Source organism: Neoarius graeffei, chromosome 26 (assembly GCF_027579695.1).
Source record: "Neoarius graeffei isolate fNeoGra1 chromosome 26, fNeoGra1.pri, whole genome shotgun sequence".
NCBI lineage: Eukaryota > Metazoa > Chordata > Actinopteri > Siluriformes > Ariidae > Neoarius > Neoarius graeffei.
The window spans coordinates 56,470,827-56,485,115 of NC_083594.1; the positions used below are offsets into that span (position 1 = coordinate 56,470,827).

The window sequence follows — 14,289 nt, forward strand, 5'->3', positions numbered from 1 at the left end:
TGGTGGTGGTGACGGCGACTACGATGATGGTGGTGGTGACGGCGACTACGATGATGGTGGTGGTGACGGCGACTACGATGATGGTGGTGGTGACGGCGACTACGATGATGGTGGTGGTGACGGCGACTACGATGATGGTGGTGGTGACGGCGACTACGATGATGGTGGTGGTGACGGCGACTACGATGATGGTGGTGGTGACGGCGACTACGATGATGGTGGTGGTGACGGCGACTACAATGATGGTGGTGGTGACGGCGACTACAATGATGGTGGTGGTGACGACTGGTGGTGCTGGTGACTATGATTGTGGTGATGACGACTACTGGTGGTGGTGGTGACTGGTGGTTGTGGTGACGACTGGTGGTGGTGGTGACGACTGGTGGTGGTGACGGTGACGACTGGTGGTGGTGACTACTACGATGGTGGTGGTGGTGGTGACTACGGTGATGGTGGTGGCGACTACGGTGATGGTGGTGGTGACTACGGTGATGGTGGTGGTGGCGGCGACTACAATGGTGGTGGTGGTGACGGCGACTACAATGGTGGTGGTGGTGACGGCGACTACGATGGTGGTGGTGGTGGTGGTGACGACGACTGGTGGTGGTGGCGACGACTGGTGGTTGTGGTGACGACGACTGGTGGTTGTGGTGACTACGATGGTGGTGGTGGTGGCGACTACGATGGTGGTGGTTGTGGTGACGACGACTGGTGGTGGTGACGACGACTGGTGGTGGTGACGACTGGTGGTGGTGACGACTGGTGGTGGTGACGACTACGATGGTGGCGGTGACGACTACGATGGTGGCGGTGACGACTACGATGGTGGCGGTGACGACTACGATGGTGGCGGTGACGACTACGATGGTGGCGGTGACGACTACGGTGGTGGCGGTGACGACTACGATGGTGGCGGTGACTACGATGGTGGTGGCGGTGACTACGATGGTGGTGGCGGTGACTACGATGGTGGTGGCGGTGACTACGATGGTGGTGGCGGTGACTACGATGGTGGTGGTGGTGACTACGGTGGTGGTGGCGGCGACTACGGTGGTGGTGGCGACTACGGTGGTGGTGGCGACTACCAATGATGGTGGTGGTGACGGTGACTACGATGATGGTGGTGGTGACGGCGACTACGATGATGGTGGTGGTGACGGCGACTACGATGATGGTGGTGGTGACGGCGACTACAATGATGGTGGTGGTGACGACTGGTGGTGCTGGTGACTATGATTGTGGTGATGACGACTACTGGTGGTGGTGGTGACTGGTGGTTGTGGTGACGACTGGTGGTGGTGGTGACTGGTGGTTGTGGTGACGACTGGTGGTGGTGACGGTGACGACTGGTGGTGGTGACGGTGACGACTGGTGGTGGTGACGGTGACGACTGGTGGTGGTGACGGTGACGACTGGTGGTGGTGACTACTACGATGGTGGTGGTGGTGGTGACTACGGTGATGGTGGTAACGACTATGGTGGTGGTGGTGACTATGATGGTGGTGGTGGCGACTACGATGGTGGTGGTGGTGACGATGACTGGTGGTGACAACGACTGGTGGTGACGGCGGCCGTGACGACTACGGTGGTGGCGGTGGCCGTGACGACTACGGTGGTGGTGACTACTATGATGATGGTGGTGGTGATGGCGGCCGTGACGACTACAGTGGTGGTGACTACTATGATGATGGTGGTGGTGATGGCGGCCGTGACGACTACGGTGGTGGTGACTACTATGATGGTGGTGGTGACGACTATGACTACTATGATGGTGGTGGTGACGACTATGGTGGTGGTGACTACTACGGCGGTGATGGTGGCGACGGTGGTGATGTTCATGATAGTGATGATGATGAAGAGCATGTGGTACCTGGGGATGTTCCAGGCATCTCCTAGCGACTGCCACAGCTGGTCCTCCTCCTGCGTTGCCTCCTCACTCAGAAAGCGCACACACTCCGGCTCAAACAAGGGGGCAACTACACACGCGGGGAGATCATCTGCACACCGACTCACAACCTACACACACACACACACTTCAGGGTGTGTATGGGGAATCCACATGTTAAAGCAATGTCCTGTTTAGCTCCTGACTGGTTTAATTCTGTTCCAACTCCGCCCCCTAATGAGTTCATGTGTTAGTATTTAGTCAGTCAATATGAAACCTTAATGCAAGTTCCCAAATTTCTAATTCCCTACTTAAGGCACTTCTTCCCTAGTTCCCCAGTTCTCTGATTTTGATTTCCTCTTTCTCATCATTGGTGTGTGTTTTTTTTTTTTTTAAATATTCCTTCATGTTTTTGCACTTTAGTTTTCAGGACCAGCGGGGTGAATACTTTTTACAACACAGGAGCAAACATGCTAATTGCTGTAGGTGATAGTGTGTATTTACCACTTCCAGTATGGTGAAGAGACAGTGTGTGAGTTCTGGAGCACTGGGAGACTGAATCTGACCCTTCATTGTTGCCTGAGGGGAGGGGGGGAGAGATTAAAAGCTGAATCTTCATCTTTTGATCTCAAACCCAAATGTCTTCAGAATAAAACAACAAAGGAGCTGCTCGTGTTTCATTATTTACAGAGTGTGTGTGTAGTTTAATTGTTACTATTGATACAGAGTTTATATTAATGTTACGGTGTGTGTGCGCACATTTCATGAATTCAGTGTATTTTTTCACTCACCAACAGGTTGAAGGCCATTTTAATTTTCTGCAGGCAAACTTTAAACTCTTCCTCTGAGGGTAATCCTACACACACACAAACGTTATGTAGTTGACACAACCTAGACACAGAAAGCTCACAGTCTTGCGCAGTGATAACGAGCTGCAGCTCTGATGAGTTTTTCACCTTTACAAGTTTTCCTTTTCTTTTTTTTCTTCTTGTCAACTTTGGGAACTGCAGCAAGAACAACATCCCCAAACTGCTCAATGTCATTAATCAGGTGATTCAGGATGTCCTGCAGCAACACACACCACCACAAACTCACAACACAGTAACACACAGCAGTGACTGGTCGTGCAGTGAGACTTGCGTTTTCTTCACTCACCACATTCCTCTCGATCTCTGTGTAGGGGGCGGGGCTAGGGGCAGGAGGTGGGGTTTGGGGTATGGGTGTGTACTCTGACTGAGGGGGTGGAGTCACTGGCTCTCGTCTGCTTGTGGGTGAAGTTGGAGTCAAAGGCAGAGTCTGATCTGAACAAAGACTCAGATTTTTAATGACATCAGAAATGATTTAATCCTCCAGGCTGCATCGTGTCTTCACTGCAGTGCATTATAGGTAATCTCTCTGTTCACCACACCATTAGAATGAATCCTGTTCTGGTGCACTATCTTTAGGACACTCAGTTTTTTCCCCACTACAGGTAGATTAAATGGCAGACATCCTAATCAGTGCCCAGGGGGAGTGAATACGGCGTGTGGTTTGGGACACAGCCCATCCTTTTTTCTTACCATAATCTGGAACCATCCATTCTTTAGAAGGTGAGGCCGGGCGAGTCCATTCTCTCTGTTCTGGAGGGGAGTGTGCGTTTCTGCTATTTTTCATCATCTGGGCCCCGAGCCGCCCCCGAGCACTGAAGGAAAGATGTAAGATGTACACTCGAGATGGAGACTAGGAGAAGTGCACTAAGAGGAGTGCACTAGAAGTGGTCGTGTTCTGAGTGTGAGTAAATGTTACCTGTGGTGGTTTGTGTCAGTGCTGCTGTTCTGTAACACTCGGTCCAGATCTCGCTTTATATAATCAGCCTGACACACACACAGCAAGGCCTTTACTTCATTACTGATCAAACATCAAATACAACAATCATTCAAAAATATTTATTAAAAATAAAGTTTATGTATTCACTCAAAAATAAAATGAGTCAGGAGTTAGATGACTTTCTGTCCAAGTTCACAGAGACCTAATCAGCCAATCAGAATGCGGCACAGTGTGTGTGTGTCTCACCCTCAGAGAGTCGCACTGGAACATGAAGACACTGACGACATGTGTCTCACACACTGAGATCAGCAGCAGAGAGTTAAACACACACACATCCAACATCGCAGTCACCTCAGACACATGGAGCAGAGGAACACAGTCCAAGTCCTCCTGCACACACACACACAATCCTGCTGTAAATAGTGATGGTGTGTGTGTGTACTACAACGGAGTACAATAATACTGTTTAGGACAAGACACATATCTGATGAATACATGACAATAGTTATTAGAGGACACACGCACAGGTGTCAGTGATGTGTGCCCCTTTCAGTGAGTCTCACTTTAGTCTCAATGTCTCTCAGCACTAAGTTTCCACTGTCCACCTCCAGGCTCATTTCCTGTCCCCACACTCGACCCATCATCTCCAACAGCTTCAGACGCTCCACACAGTCCTGCAGTCCCGAGACATCCACTCCATCCAGCTCACAGGTGAACAGATGCTGCACACACACACACACACACACACACACACACACACGCACACGTTACATCTTATAGAAAACAAAGACTCAACAAGCAGAAAGTGAACCTCAAGTCAATTCCATTTTATTGATGTTGATCTTTCCTCAGTGGACATTTCAGTGCAGGTTTCCACCTGATGAGGAAAATCTCCCTGAGAAAACACGAGGAAGAAACCTTGTGAGGAACCAGACTCAGAATCGAACTCATTTTCTTCTGGAAAACTGACTTTCCACATATGAGCACGACTCACTGAGGAACAACACACACTTCTCTTGTTCTGTTCTCTGCTCTGTGCTCCATCCTGGAACACACACTTTTCTTCTCATCTCCTACTGATCACATCCTGAGTGTCTCGATCCAAACATGGAACAGAACCAGTGGACTGTCCACAATCAAACCCTTTAGACCAAACGGGCTGCATCACACACCCATGCCAGAAGAAGGACAAACATGCTGGCGGTCTATGCAGCTTTTCTACTGGGCCCCAAGCAGCAATAATAATAATAATAATAATAATAATAATAATATAATTATTATTATTATTGTGTATAGATGTGATCAGTTATTATTAAAAGTTCAATGAATGCATTTGTGTTAATAATCGTGATGATGATTTTTGCCATCATTGATCAGCAATCTGAAACTTTATAAGCTGAATCTCCTCAAGTTCTGAGGCTCAAGTTCTGGTTCAGAACGTCCTGAAGTTCTCTCAGGTGGACTCAAGGACAGAAACAATGTTCACAAACTAGCATGAGTTAACTTTAGCACTTACCTCCACTCTGTACTGAAACCTGGCCAGCTGTTTGTTGATGGACTCTGCATATTCCTTCCTGCGCACTATATACACACGCACACACACACACACATAAAAAACTGCACATACCATAAACCACATGCATGTTTGTGTGCGTTTGGACTCACTGTAGATGGCTTTAGCGTTCGGTTGTAATAAACTGGAGCTCTGTGAGGATATTTCATCTAAAGAGTAACTACACACACACACACACACGTTATTGTGGTGTGTGTTTGTATGTTATTTGTGTTATTGTTGTGTATTTTCTTACTTGGACTGCAATGACTCTGCATAGCTGTATGAACTGCTGCTGTTGAACATCTTCACTCTACACACACACACACACACACACACACACACACACAGCTCTAAAGGTGAAAGTAATCGTGGTAACCATTGTGTTTACTGAATTATTTAATGAAGGTTTTCAGTTGAACTGAGATCAGAAACTTGCTCTAAGACATCACGGTTGTTTCAGAGTTTTAAAACACTAACATTGGACTTTAATCGTGTCATAAACACGTCACAACATCAAGTTGACACTGATGGCTCGATTTATTCACTTCAGTGTTTGGCGTCACCTCAAAACACAAACCTGTGATCTCTCTGTCAGGATTTGGTACAGAATCAACCAGATTAATTTTTAGTGGAGTTATTTTTCTCAGATATGTGATCCAGTGTGTTTTGTCAGTATGATGTGGATCCAGTGGCGGCTGGTAGTCTTTCAAACAGGGGAGGCTGGTCGGTTACGATATTTCCAGATTTTAAAAGAAAAAACATCAATTCCAATATACTCAGCATAAACATTTTAAATAGATTCTATATTTTTGGTCCATCCATGACATATTACTAAAGTAGCCTATTTACTGTTGTTGATGTGGGTCACTTGCTGTTAGCCAATTCACTTTCTCGTACCAGGAGAGCTGAAAGGAACGAGTATTATTCCCTACCTTTTTCACCAAGTCAATTTGAGGCGTTGGTCTACCCTGCTCTTTAATTTTAATTTTTTCCTCGAAAGGAAGACTGGCAAATGGCTTCGCCAAAATTAAATCAGCAATGCTCGGCATCCGTGCGCAGCTTTCTTGCTAGCTGACTAGCCCCCTCAAGTTCAAGTTCAGTCACTCAAATAAACAAAATTTCTGGAACTAAGATAGCAAACTTGACAACACTATATTTACACTTTATTTACAATGAAAATATATACAAACTAAAAAAGCTGGTAGAAACCGTATGTAATGAATGAAATCGAAATGTAAGCTGATCTCTTACAATACACCACAGCACTCGCGAATCCGCATGGGACTGAACTGAGATTCACCGCTGCCTGTCTATATTTGAAACGAGCTGTCAATCAAAGAAAATATCCGGCTGCTTTCACCAATCACCAGTCTCCTCGCGGAAACTGCCATGTCCCTCCCACTGTGAGGCTGGGAGTCCGTGGGCGGGCATTTTTGCAGTATTTGTCCAATAACCGTCCTGCATTTTGAGATTGAAAAGCGCAGCGCTCCCAAATGCCATTGAAGCCCACTGAGGCTGGGCTGCATCGCGCTGTCACGAGGGGGAGAAACTCACGCACACATTAAAGTTATAAGGGCATTTTTAGAGGAGGCTGAGCCTCCCTCGTTGTCTTAGAGCAATCGCCCGTGATATATATATATATACACACACTACTGTTCAAAAGTTTGGGGGCACTTTGAAATGTCCTTATTTTTGAAAGAAAAGCACTGTTCTTTTCAGTGCAGATCACTTTAAACCAGGGGTTTTCAAAGTGTGGGAGAGTCGGCCCCCCCTCGGAGAGCAAATAAACAACAGCGCCCCCCCCTACAATTTTTGTTGTTGCTATACTTAATGTTCCATTCGTATTTTTAAAAAATGGTTGTTGTACACATTTTTCTTTTTCACATTTTAAACATCTGTGCTTTTTAAAACATCTTGTTTTACACATTTTAAACATCTCATAGCATCGTTAGCTAGCACCTCTTGGCAGACAACACACTGTGGCAGTGGAGCATCTTCAGATCCAGTCCATGAAAATCCAAACTTTAAATAATCGTGGTCATACTTCCTTCTTTTTCCAGTCCCCCCAGGATTCCGCGGGTCTTTTCTGTGATTGTTGCGGGCTAAAATGTCTGATGTTGCGGGGGGTTTTCCAAAAAAAATTGCGATGAAAGTTGCGGTGTTTTTTAGGTTTTTGTTGCGATTACATTGCGGGAGGAAGTGAAAGTTGCAAGAAATTGTTGCGATTTTCTCTTTTTGTGATTAAAATTGAGTGATATGTTAAATATTAAGTTATTACTGAAAAACTATTGATTAAAAAACAAAGACACTGAGAAATGGTCCTATAAACAACTTTACCAATATAAAAGATTACCAGGACTACAAAAATGCAGAAAAATAGGCTTTACTTATCCAAATGCACCTGTTGGTTCAAAAGTTAAAGTGCAGAGAACCTCACAGCACAACATGAAGTTACCTTAAAATATAATATAAATGCCTCAGCTTTCATGTAAGAAAAAAAACTTAATACTAGTACTGTGTGCAGGCAGTCTCTCCTGAAGACTAAATTAAACAATAATTATAAACTAATAAAATAAATGGCTCAGGCTTCATAGAAGAAAAAAACAATTTGAACAGAATCTCACAGTATGATGCTGAAGCTGCCTAAACAATGGAAAATAAAATACCATTTTGGCAAAAATGTTGGCATCCATTACTTTCTTGTATTAAGTAAAAAAATAAATAAAGTGCACACAGTGCTTCACTGTAAACATAACACACTCGCACATCATGCAATGTTGCCAGATACTGCTGACGTTTTCCAGTCCAAAATATGTTCAAAACCCGCCAAAATGCACTTAAAACCAATCTGGCAACACTGCGCACATGCCGCTTCTCTTGAACTTAAACACGGAAGTAAGGCGGAAGGTAGTTTGTCGACGTCACCTCAAGACGACGCCAACGATTGGTCAAATTTGCGGGAAAGTTGCGATGATTGGATATAATTGCAACACCGCCCTGAATTCGCGGGGATTGGTTGAATTTGCGCTGAAGTTGCGAATCGCAACATCCTGGAGGCTCTGGGTTTTTTTTGCTTGGCCCAAACTCTGTCTCCTCACTCACTGTAGCTTTAGGTACTAAAAAGCGATCCATTTTGTCTCTGGTAAAGGCTCCTCACATTGTGCCCCCCTGAAGAACTCTGGCGCCCCCCAGGGGGGGCGCGCCCCACACTTTGAAAAGCCCTGTCCTACACAATGTTCGTCATTTTTAGAGGAGGCTGAGCCTCCCTCGTTGTCTTAGAGCAATCGCCCGTGTGTGGATCGTAGCCCTCAGAACTCTCAGTACTGAAACACATTCCACATTAAAGACCCTGAGAAGCTCCAAGAGCCCAAAGTTCCTCACTGACTTGCAGGGACACGCCAGTCTTTTCTGGGAGAGAAACCAGAGGATTAAAAACTCTCTGGAAAAGGAGAATAATAAACATCCATCCATCCATTATCTGTAGCCACTTTATCCTGTTCTACAGGGTCGCAGGCAAGCTGGATCCTATCCCAGCTGACTACGGGCGAAAGGCGGGGTTCACCCTGGACAAGTCGCCAGGTCATCACAGGGCTGACACATAGACACAGACAACCATTCACACTCACATTCACACCTACGCTCAATTTAGAGTCACCAGTTAACCTAACCTGCATGTCTTTGGACTGTGGGGGAAACCGGAGCACCCGGAGGAAACCCACGGGGAGAACATGCAAACTCCGCACAGAAGGACTCCATCAGCCACTGGGCTCGAACCCGGACCTTCTTGCTGTGAGGCGACAGCGCTAACCACTACACCACCGTGCCGCCAAATAATAAACATGACTGAACAATAATAATAGAACTCAAAAATATAAAATTCTAACTTATAAACACCTGTTTATTTACACCAACACACTTATTTACACTGCGTCACACTGGCATAAAAGATCAGGTCTGCTCCACACACTGTCTTCAACTGTGTGTGTTCATTTCTCCTTCTGAGCATTTAACATATTCTTTAGAAAGAGAATCAAACAGAATTTATTGGAGAATGAAATTGCATAAAATATTTTACCGGTGTGATTTTTACCTGCTTGGAGTCCCAGCAGTGGAGCTGCACTTCCCGTCTGTCCTCACGCCGTGTGTGTGTGTTACGGTGCTCTTTAAGAAGACAATATACTGTCTACCTGTCAGGAGATAACCTCAGAGAGTCAGATTAAAGTCCACAGAGAAGTGCGTGTGTGTGTATATACAGTCAGGGTATGGGTGTGTCTGTAGCACTGCTATAACTTCGGATGTCAAAGGTCATCAGTGTACACGTGACTACATTATCTTACATGATATGGGCGTTACACCCCTCCACACACACAATTACACAGTTATGGAAAATCGATTAATCAAACACAAATATGTGCCGGGGAGGGGGTTCTTCCCTTTGCTGACCGAATGGGGTTATGGGTAATGTTTTAATGAAACACTATGACCACAGGAAGGCGCTGTTACTGCAGTAGGTCACAAAATGCCAACCAGTCAGATTAAAGTTAATGACTGAAGAGGGTGATGTGGGGACTGAGGTGATGTGGGGACTGAGATGGTGATGTGGGGAGGTGATGTGGGGACTGAGGAGGTGGTGATGTGCTGAAATGATGGGAGGTGGTGACGTGCGGAGGTGATGTGGGGACGGAGGTGATGTGGGGACAAAGGTGATGTGAGGACTGAGGAGGTGATGTGGGGACTGAGGTGAGGAGGTGATGTGGAGAGCTGATGTGGGGACTGGGGAGGTGATGTGCGGAGGTGATGTGGGGAATGAGGAGGTGATGTGGGGAGCTGATGTGGGGTCTGGGGAGGTGATGTGCAGAGATGATAGGAAGTGGTGATGTGGGGACTGAGGTGGTGGTGATGTGAGGTGGTGGTGATGTGGGGAGGTCACATGGGGACTGAGGAGGTGATGTGGGGAGGTCACGTGGGGACTGAGGAGGTGATGTGGGGACATCATGTGGGGACTGGGGAGTTGATGTGGGGACTGAGGTGGTGATGTGGGGAGGTGATGTGGGGACTGAGGAGTTGATGTGGGGAGGTCATGTGGGGACTGGGGAGGTGATGTGGGGACGTCGTGTGGGGACTGGGGAGGTGATGTGGGGACTGAGGTGGTGATGTGGGGACTGAGGAGATGATGTGCGAAGCTGATGTGGGGACTGAGGAGATGATGTGGGGACTGAGGTGGTAAGCTTCTTGGTACTTTTTTTTCTTTCCCATTAAAAAGTTCATCACTTTATGTCTGAACCTGAAGATCTCAGCTCACTGAAACTCTCAGTTTACATATAGAGGAGTCTCTCTCTTGTGCTCTCTCTCACACACACACACACACACACTTTCACCAACAGAAAGAAAATGAAATAGATATTTTTAATTTTTATCTTCCAAAAAGTCTCTCATGACAGTACAGAATAACAAGCTGATAAAATGGCTGAGGTTGAAGGGAGTAGGCAGTAGGGGGCAGTAGGGGGCAGGGGGAGGGAATGACAGGAGAATTAGGTCAGTCCTCAGTGTGGCAATCTTCTGGTCAGTGTCCACTTTACACAGCCGCGAAATAGAAATGAGGGTGTGTGTGTGTTTCACCCATCAGACGAGAGAGGCTCGAAGAAAAGAGTTTTAATTTGCTATAAAACATAAGACACTGAGACTTCAGACACACCCACCAGCAGACAGGCCTCACCCCGTGCACACGCCCACCAACAGAAAACAGATACATACTTTCAGTGTCTGATCTCATTTACATAAAATGTGTTTAATAAACAAACCTGCCAAATCTATAACCATAAACAAAACACACACTCACTGCTACAAAAATTAAGAACAGTAATATTTCAAATAAACTAAACAAATGCCTGAACATACAAGAAAAACTTGGCTCTGTGTGTGTGCGTGTGTCCAGAGTAAAAGATTACTGAGCCTTTATGTCTGTTTTTGTGCATCACTGTGCATGCAAGGGGTGTGGCAGGGGGGTGGGGCCAGTAGGTGGGAGGGTCCAGGCCTCGTTGCCCTGGTGATTCTGCAGCATGCGGTACAGCTGTTTGAGCTGCGTGACGATGTTGTCCTTTATGTCTGGGACAGAAATCTGCAGACGCACACTGGAGCTGTCAAAGGAGCGAGTTCCATCGGAGCTGAACATCTCCGTGATGATCCTCGCCACCACAGGGACCACCTACACACACACACTTTACAGGGTTAAAGGTCATAGGCAAGGGTCGGAGGTGGAACGTAGAATATCAACTTTATTGTCTAGAAGGACGACCCAAAAAGCGAATTCAATCTTCCTAGTGTCTAATTTGCACCCTAAAGTTTTCTTCTTTGGCTGACTGATTTTGTTTCACGCGCACAATCCACTCCCTCTGCCTCGTCTCCTCTTCCGGAAAAAGCCAACCAGCTTGCGCCGCCTCTTCTTTTTCGGAAAAAGGTAAAAGCTTCTTCCTGAACCGGTCCCGTTGTTACAGTTCACTGCACAACAATAAGGCATGGGGGTTTTCTTTGGAAATTCCTGAACGCACGTCTGCACTCAAGCCGAACGGCAATGTAAGTAAACGGAAGTGGACTCAACTCAAGCGGTTTGTTCGTCTTGAATGACGTCACGCGCCGAGTGGTCACGATAATCGCGGAACAGAAATTCGCCACGATCTGCGCTAACTTATTTTAATTATTACTTATTAACAATACTTCTTGGGACCAGAAGAAAATTACAGAGGGTTTTTTAACATATAAAGTTTCAAATGTGCATAAATTGAGAACTGTTGCCTGTGAGCTTTAATGGTGCAATTCATCCAAATATAAAGCAGCCACAATGTCCTGATCTTTCATTTGGAATTTTTTTTCTAAAAATCTTTATTCAGACAGTGTGTGTGTGTGTGTGTGTGTGTGTATATATATACACGCGTGCGCGTTTCACCTGCACCATGATGAGTTTTCTCTCTCTGGGACGTCCATCAGGCCACTCCTCACCAAAACACAGGTGAATATCAAACTGAGGCAGAGATGGAGACTGACCACGCTGATGAGCTATTACACCTACACACACACACACACACACACACACACACACACACACCAAAAGGTTCATGAGTTCTCAGTGAATTACTATGAGAGATGTGAGAGCCTGCTGTCACAACCCAGCTCTGCTCGTGTGATGACTCACTGCTGAGGAAGGTCTCGAGGCAAAAGAGTTTGACTCGGCGCTGGCGCTCGATGAGGTTGGGTGCGTTGGCACTCGGACCACACGGACCAGACCAGTACACTTTACACTGGCAGAGACGCACAGCGTAGATGTCGTGTGCGCTGATCTCCAGGATGAGGCCGCGGTCCATGACGTCGAGCAGCCGGTTGGTGAAGAGACGCTGTTTATCATTAGTGATGTGCTCAGTGGACGGGAAACGCAGCTGCTCCAGACTCACAGGTCCGAAAAGCTCCTCCTGGTTCACCATGGGCCCCAGGTCCCCGTAAAACAGCCTGCAGCCCTGTGGGTTACTAACGGTCACCGCTGGACACACCTCCTTACCGCGGTAATAAAACTGTACCTCCAGATCTGTCACTGCAACACACACACACACACACACACAAAATCTCTTTCTGACTTTGAACAATAACCGGGACGAACCCAGCAGCAGGAGGTGGGTGTGGCCCTGAGGGAATTCCGTGCAGCTGGTAGTGTGTCGGAGTGAACAGTGGAGTGTGTGTTGATCAGCAGTAAGAGAGCTGCACTCACTGATGATCCTCAGATAAATTAATTAGCGTGTGTTGGTGAATAAATCACTCACTCATGGTGAAACGTTGTATGTGAGGAAACTGAAGTCTCTGAACATGACGCCACTGATGTTCATTTGCAGTGAAAATGTTTCCCGATGAAAGACAGAATGAACAACTCCAATTTGACAAGCAGGTGATTATTTAATACGGCTGAAACCAGGTGTGTGCGTGCGCGTGCTCGCTTACTGGGCAGAGAGCTGATCCAGGTCTCCGGTGTCGTGAACAGCACGTCAGTTATTGGCTGGGTGTCCATGCTGGAAGCGGGTTGCACCTCCATGGCTGCTGTTGTGCTCATCTCCACATCCTGAGGCTCTTTTTTAGGCCACACCTGGGGGGAGGGCTGCAGGGGGGAGGTGGAGCCTGGTGAAGTCCACACAGGTGGGGCCAGAGGAGACCCAGCCACTGACAGACACACAGATACACAGCATCTCAATCCTGGTTTGAACACTTCCCCCTCTAACCTTTGGTCAAATCCCATCCCTGCTGCCATCTTCAGAGCCGGTCATTCTAACGCACTGCTCTCTTCATCCTTCAATTAAATTCCACTTTATTCTACCTCACTGCTGTCTCTGGTGTTCACAGCACAAAGTGCAGGACAGAGCAGACAAAAAAAAAAAAAAAAGATGAGGAGAGGACAGTGAAAGAAACCAAGAACACCCTGAGGAGCTAGATAAGAAAATACACTATACAGTGGTGATGTGAACAGAGCATTCCATGGGTAGAACATGCATTAGTGTTACAGTAACACAAGTGTGTGTGTGTGTGTGTGTGTGTGTCAGCAGGAATACACAACTCGACAGCTCTGGGGTGGAAACTGTCCCTCAGTTACAATGTACACAAGTGTGTGTGATTGCGATGAACACCCGAGTGCTGTGAAGGAACATCAAAGGGAAATACTGAAATGGAACACAGCCCACGCTACAGACAGAGCAACACACACACAAACAGAGCTCCTGAGTCCAAGTTCCTGCACCAGAGCAGTGTGTGTGTGTGTTAGTTACCTGGTGGGTGATATGGTGGTGGTGGAGGTTCTGGTGTATCAGGAACGTCATCATCTTCACCATCAGAGTCATACGCTGGAGCAGAACCTGTGGAACCTAAACATCCACAAAACATGAATTAAAACTCATACTAATTACACACAGCTGTGGGCGGAGCCTCAAGTGAAATTAGACAAAGTCAGACTGGGTGTCAGAGGTGTGTACAGTGTGAGGCCTCTCCTCCTGACCATGTGTGAACGATGACA

At 46.8% G+C, this 14,289-nt stretch overlaps 2 protein-coding genes and 1 long non-coding RNA gene across 3 annotated transcripts in view; 1 reads left to right on the forward strand and 2 right to left on the reverse strand.

Moving 5' to 3' along the window:
• eps8l3a (EPS8-like 3a) overlaps positions 1 to 9,786 on the reverse strand; it is a 68,208-nt gene extending 58,422 nt beyond the window's left edge. The window contains exons 1-13 of the mRNA XM_060910555.1: positions 9,337 to 9,786; positions 5,500 to 5,556; positions 5,357 to 5,424; positions 5,208 to 5,272; positions 4,255 to 4,413; positions 3,938 to 4,081; positions 3,671 to 3,738; positions 3,445 to 3,566; positions 3,041 to 3,186; positions 2,842 to 2,950; positions 2,677 to 2,741; positions 2,390 to 2,464; positions 1,871 to 2,016 (exon numbers count right to left, since the gene is read on the reverse strand). Coding sequence (XP_060766538.1) covers positions 1,871 to 2,016; positions 2,390 to 2,464; positions 2,677 to 2,741; positions 2,842 to 2,950; positions 3,041 to 3,186; positions 3,445 to 3,566; positions 3,671 to 3,738; positions 3,938 to 4,081; positions 4,255 to 4,413; positions 5,208 to 5,272; positions 5,357 to 5,424; positions 5,500 to 5,549 — 1,217 coding nt within the window. The 5' untranslated portion in view covers positions 5,550 to 5,556; positions 9,337 to 9,786. The remainder of the gene's footprint in view (positions 1 to 1,870; positions 2,017 to 2,389; positions 2,465 to 2,676; positions 2,742 to 2,841; positions 2,951 to 3,040; positions 3,187 to 3,444; positions 3,567 to 3,670; positions 3,739 to 3,937; positions 4,082 to 4,254; positions 4,414 to 5,207; positions 5,273 to 5,356; positions 5,425 to 5,499; positions 5,557 to 9,336) is intronic.
• On the forward strand, positions 3,130 to 4,917 carry LOC132874399 (uncharacterized). Its single transcript, XR_009651660.1, has 4 exons — positions 3,130 to 3,271; positions 3,357 to 3,655; positions 4,303 to 4,402; positions 4,544 to 4,917. It is a non-coding gene; the product is annotated as an uncharacterized LOC132874399 (long non-coding RNA).
• An 847-nt stretch (positions 9,787 to 10,633) lies between the features above and the next one.
• The window catches only part of irf6 (interferon regulatory factor 6), a 6,205-nt gene continuing 2,549 nt past the window's right edge, over positions 10,634 to 14,289 (reverse strand). Inside the window, exons 4-8 of the mRNA XM_060910556.1 lie at positions 14,045 to 14,140; positions 13,230 to 13,445; positions 12,436 to 12,828; positions 12,190 to 12,308; positions 10,634 to 11,451 (exon numbers count right to left, since the gene is read on the reverse strand). Coding sequence (XP_060766539.1) covers positions 11,221 to 11,451; positions 12,190 to 12,308; positions 12,436 to 12,828; positions 13,230 to 13,445; positions 14,045 to 14,140 — 1,055 coding nt within the window. The 3' untranslated portion in view covers positions 10,634 to 11,220. The remainder of the gene's footprint in view (positions 11,452 to 12,189; positions 12,309 to 12,435; positions 12,829 to 13,229; positions 13,446 to 14,044; positions 14,141 to 14,289) is intronic.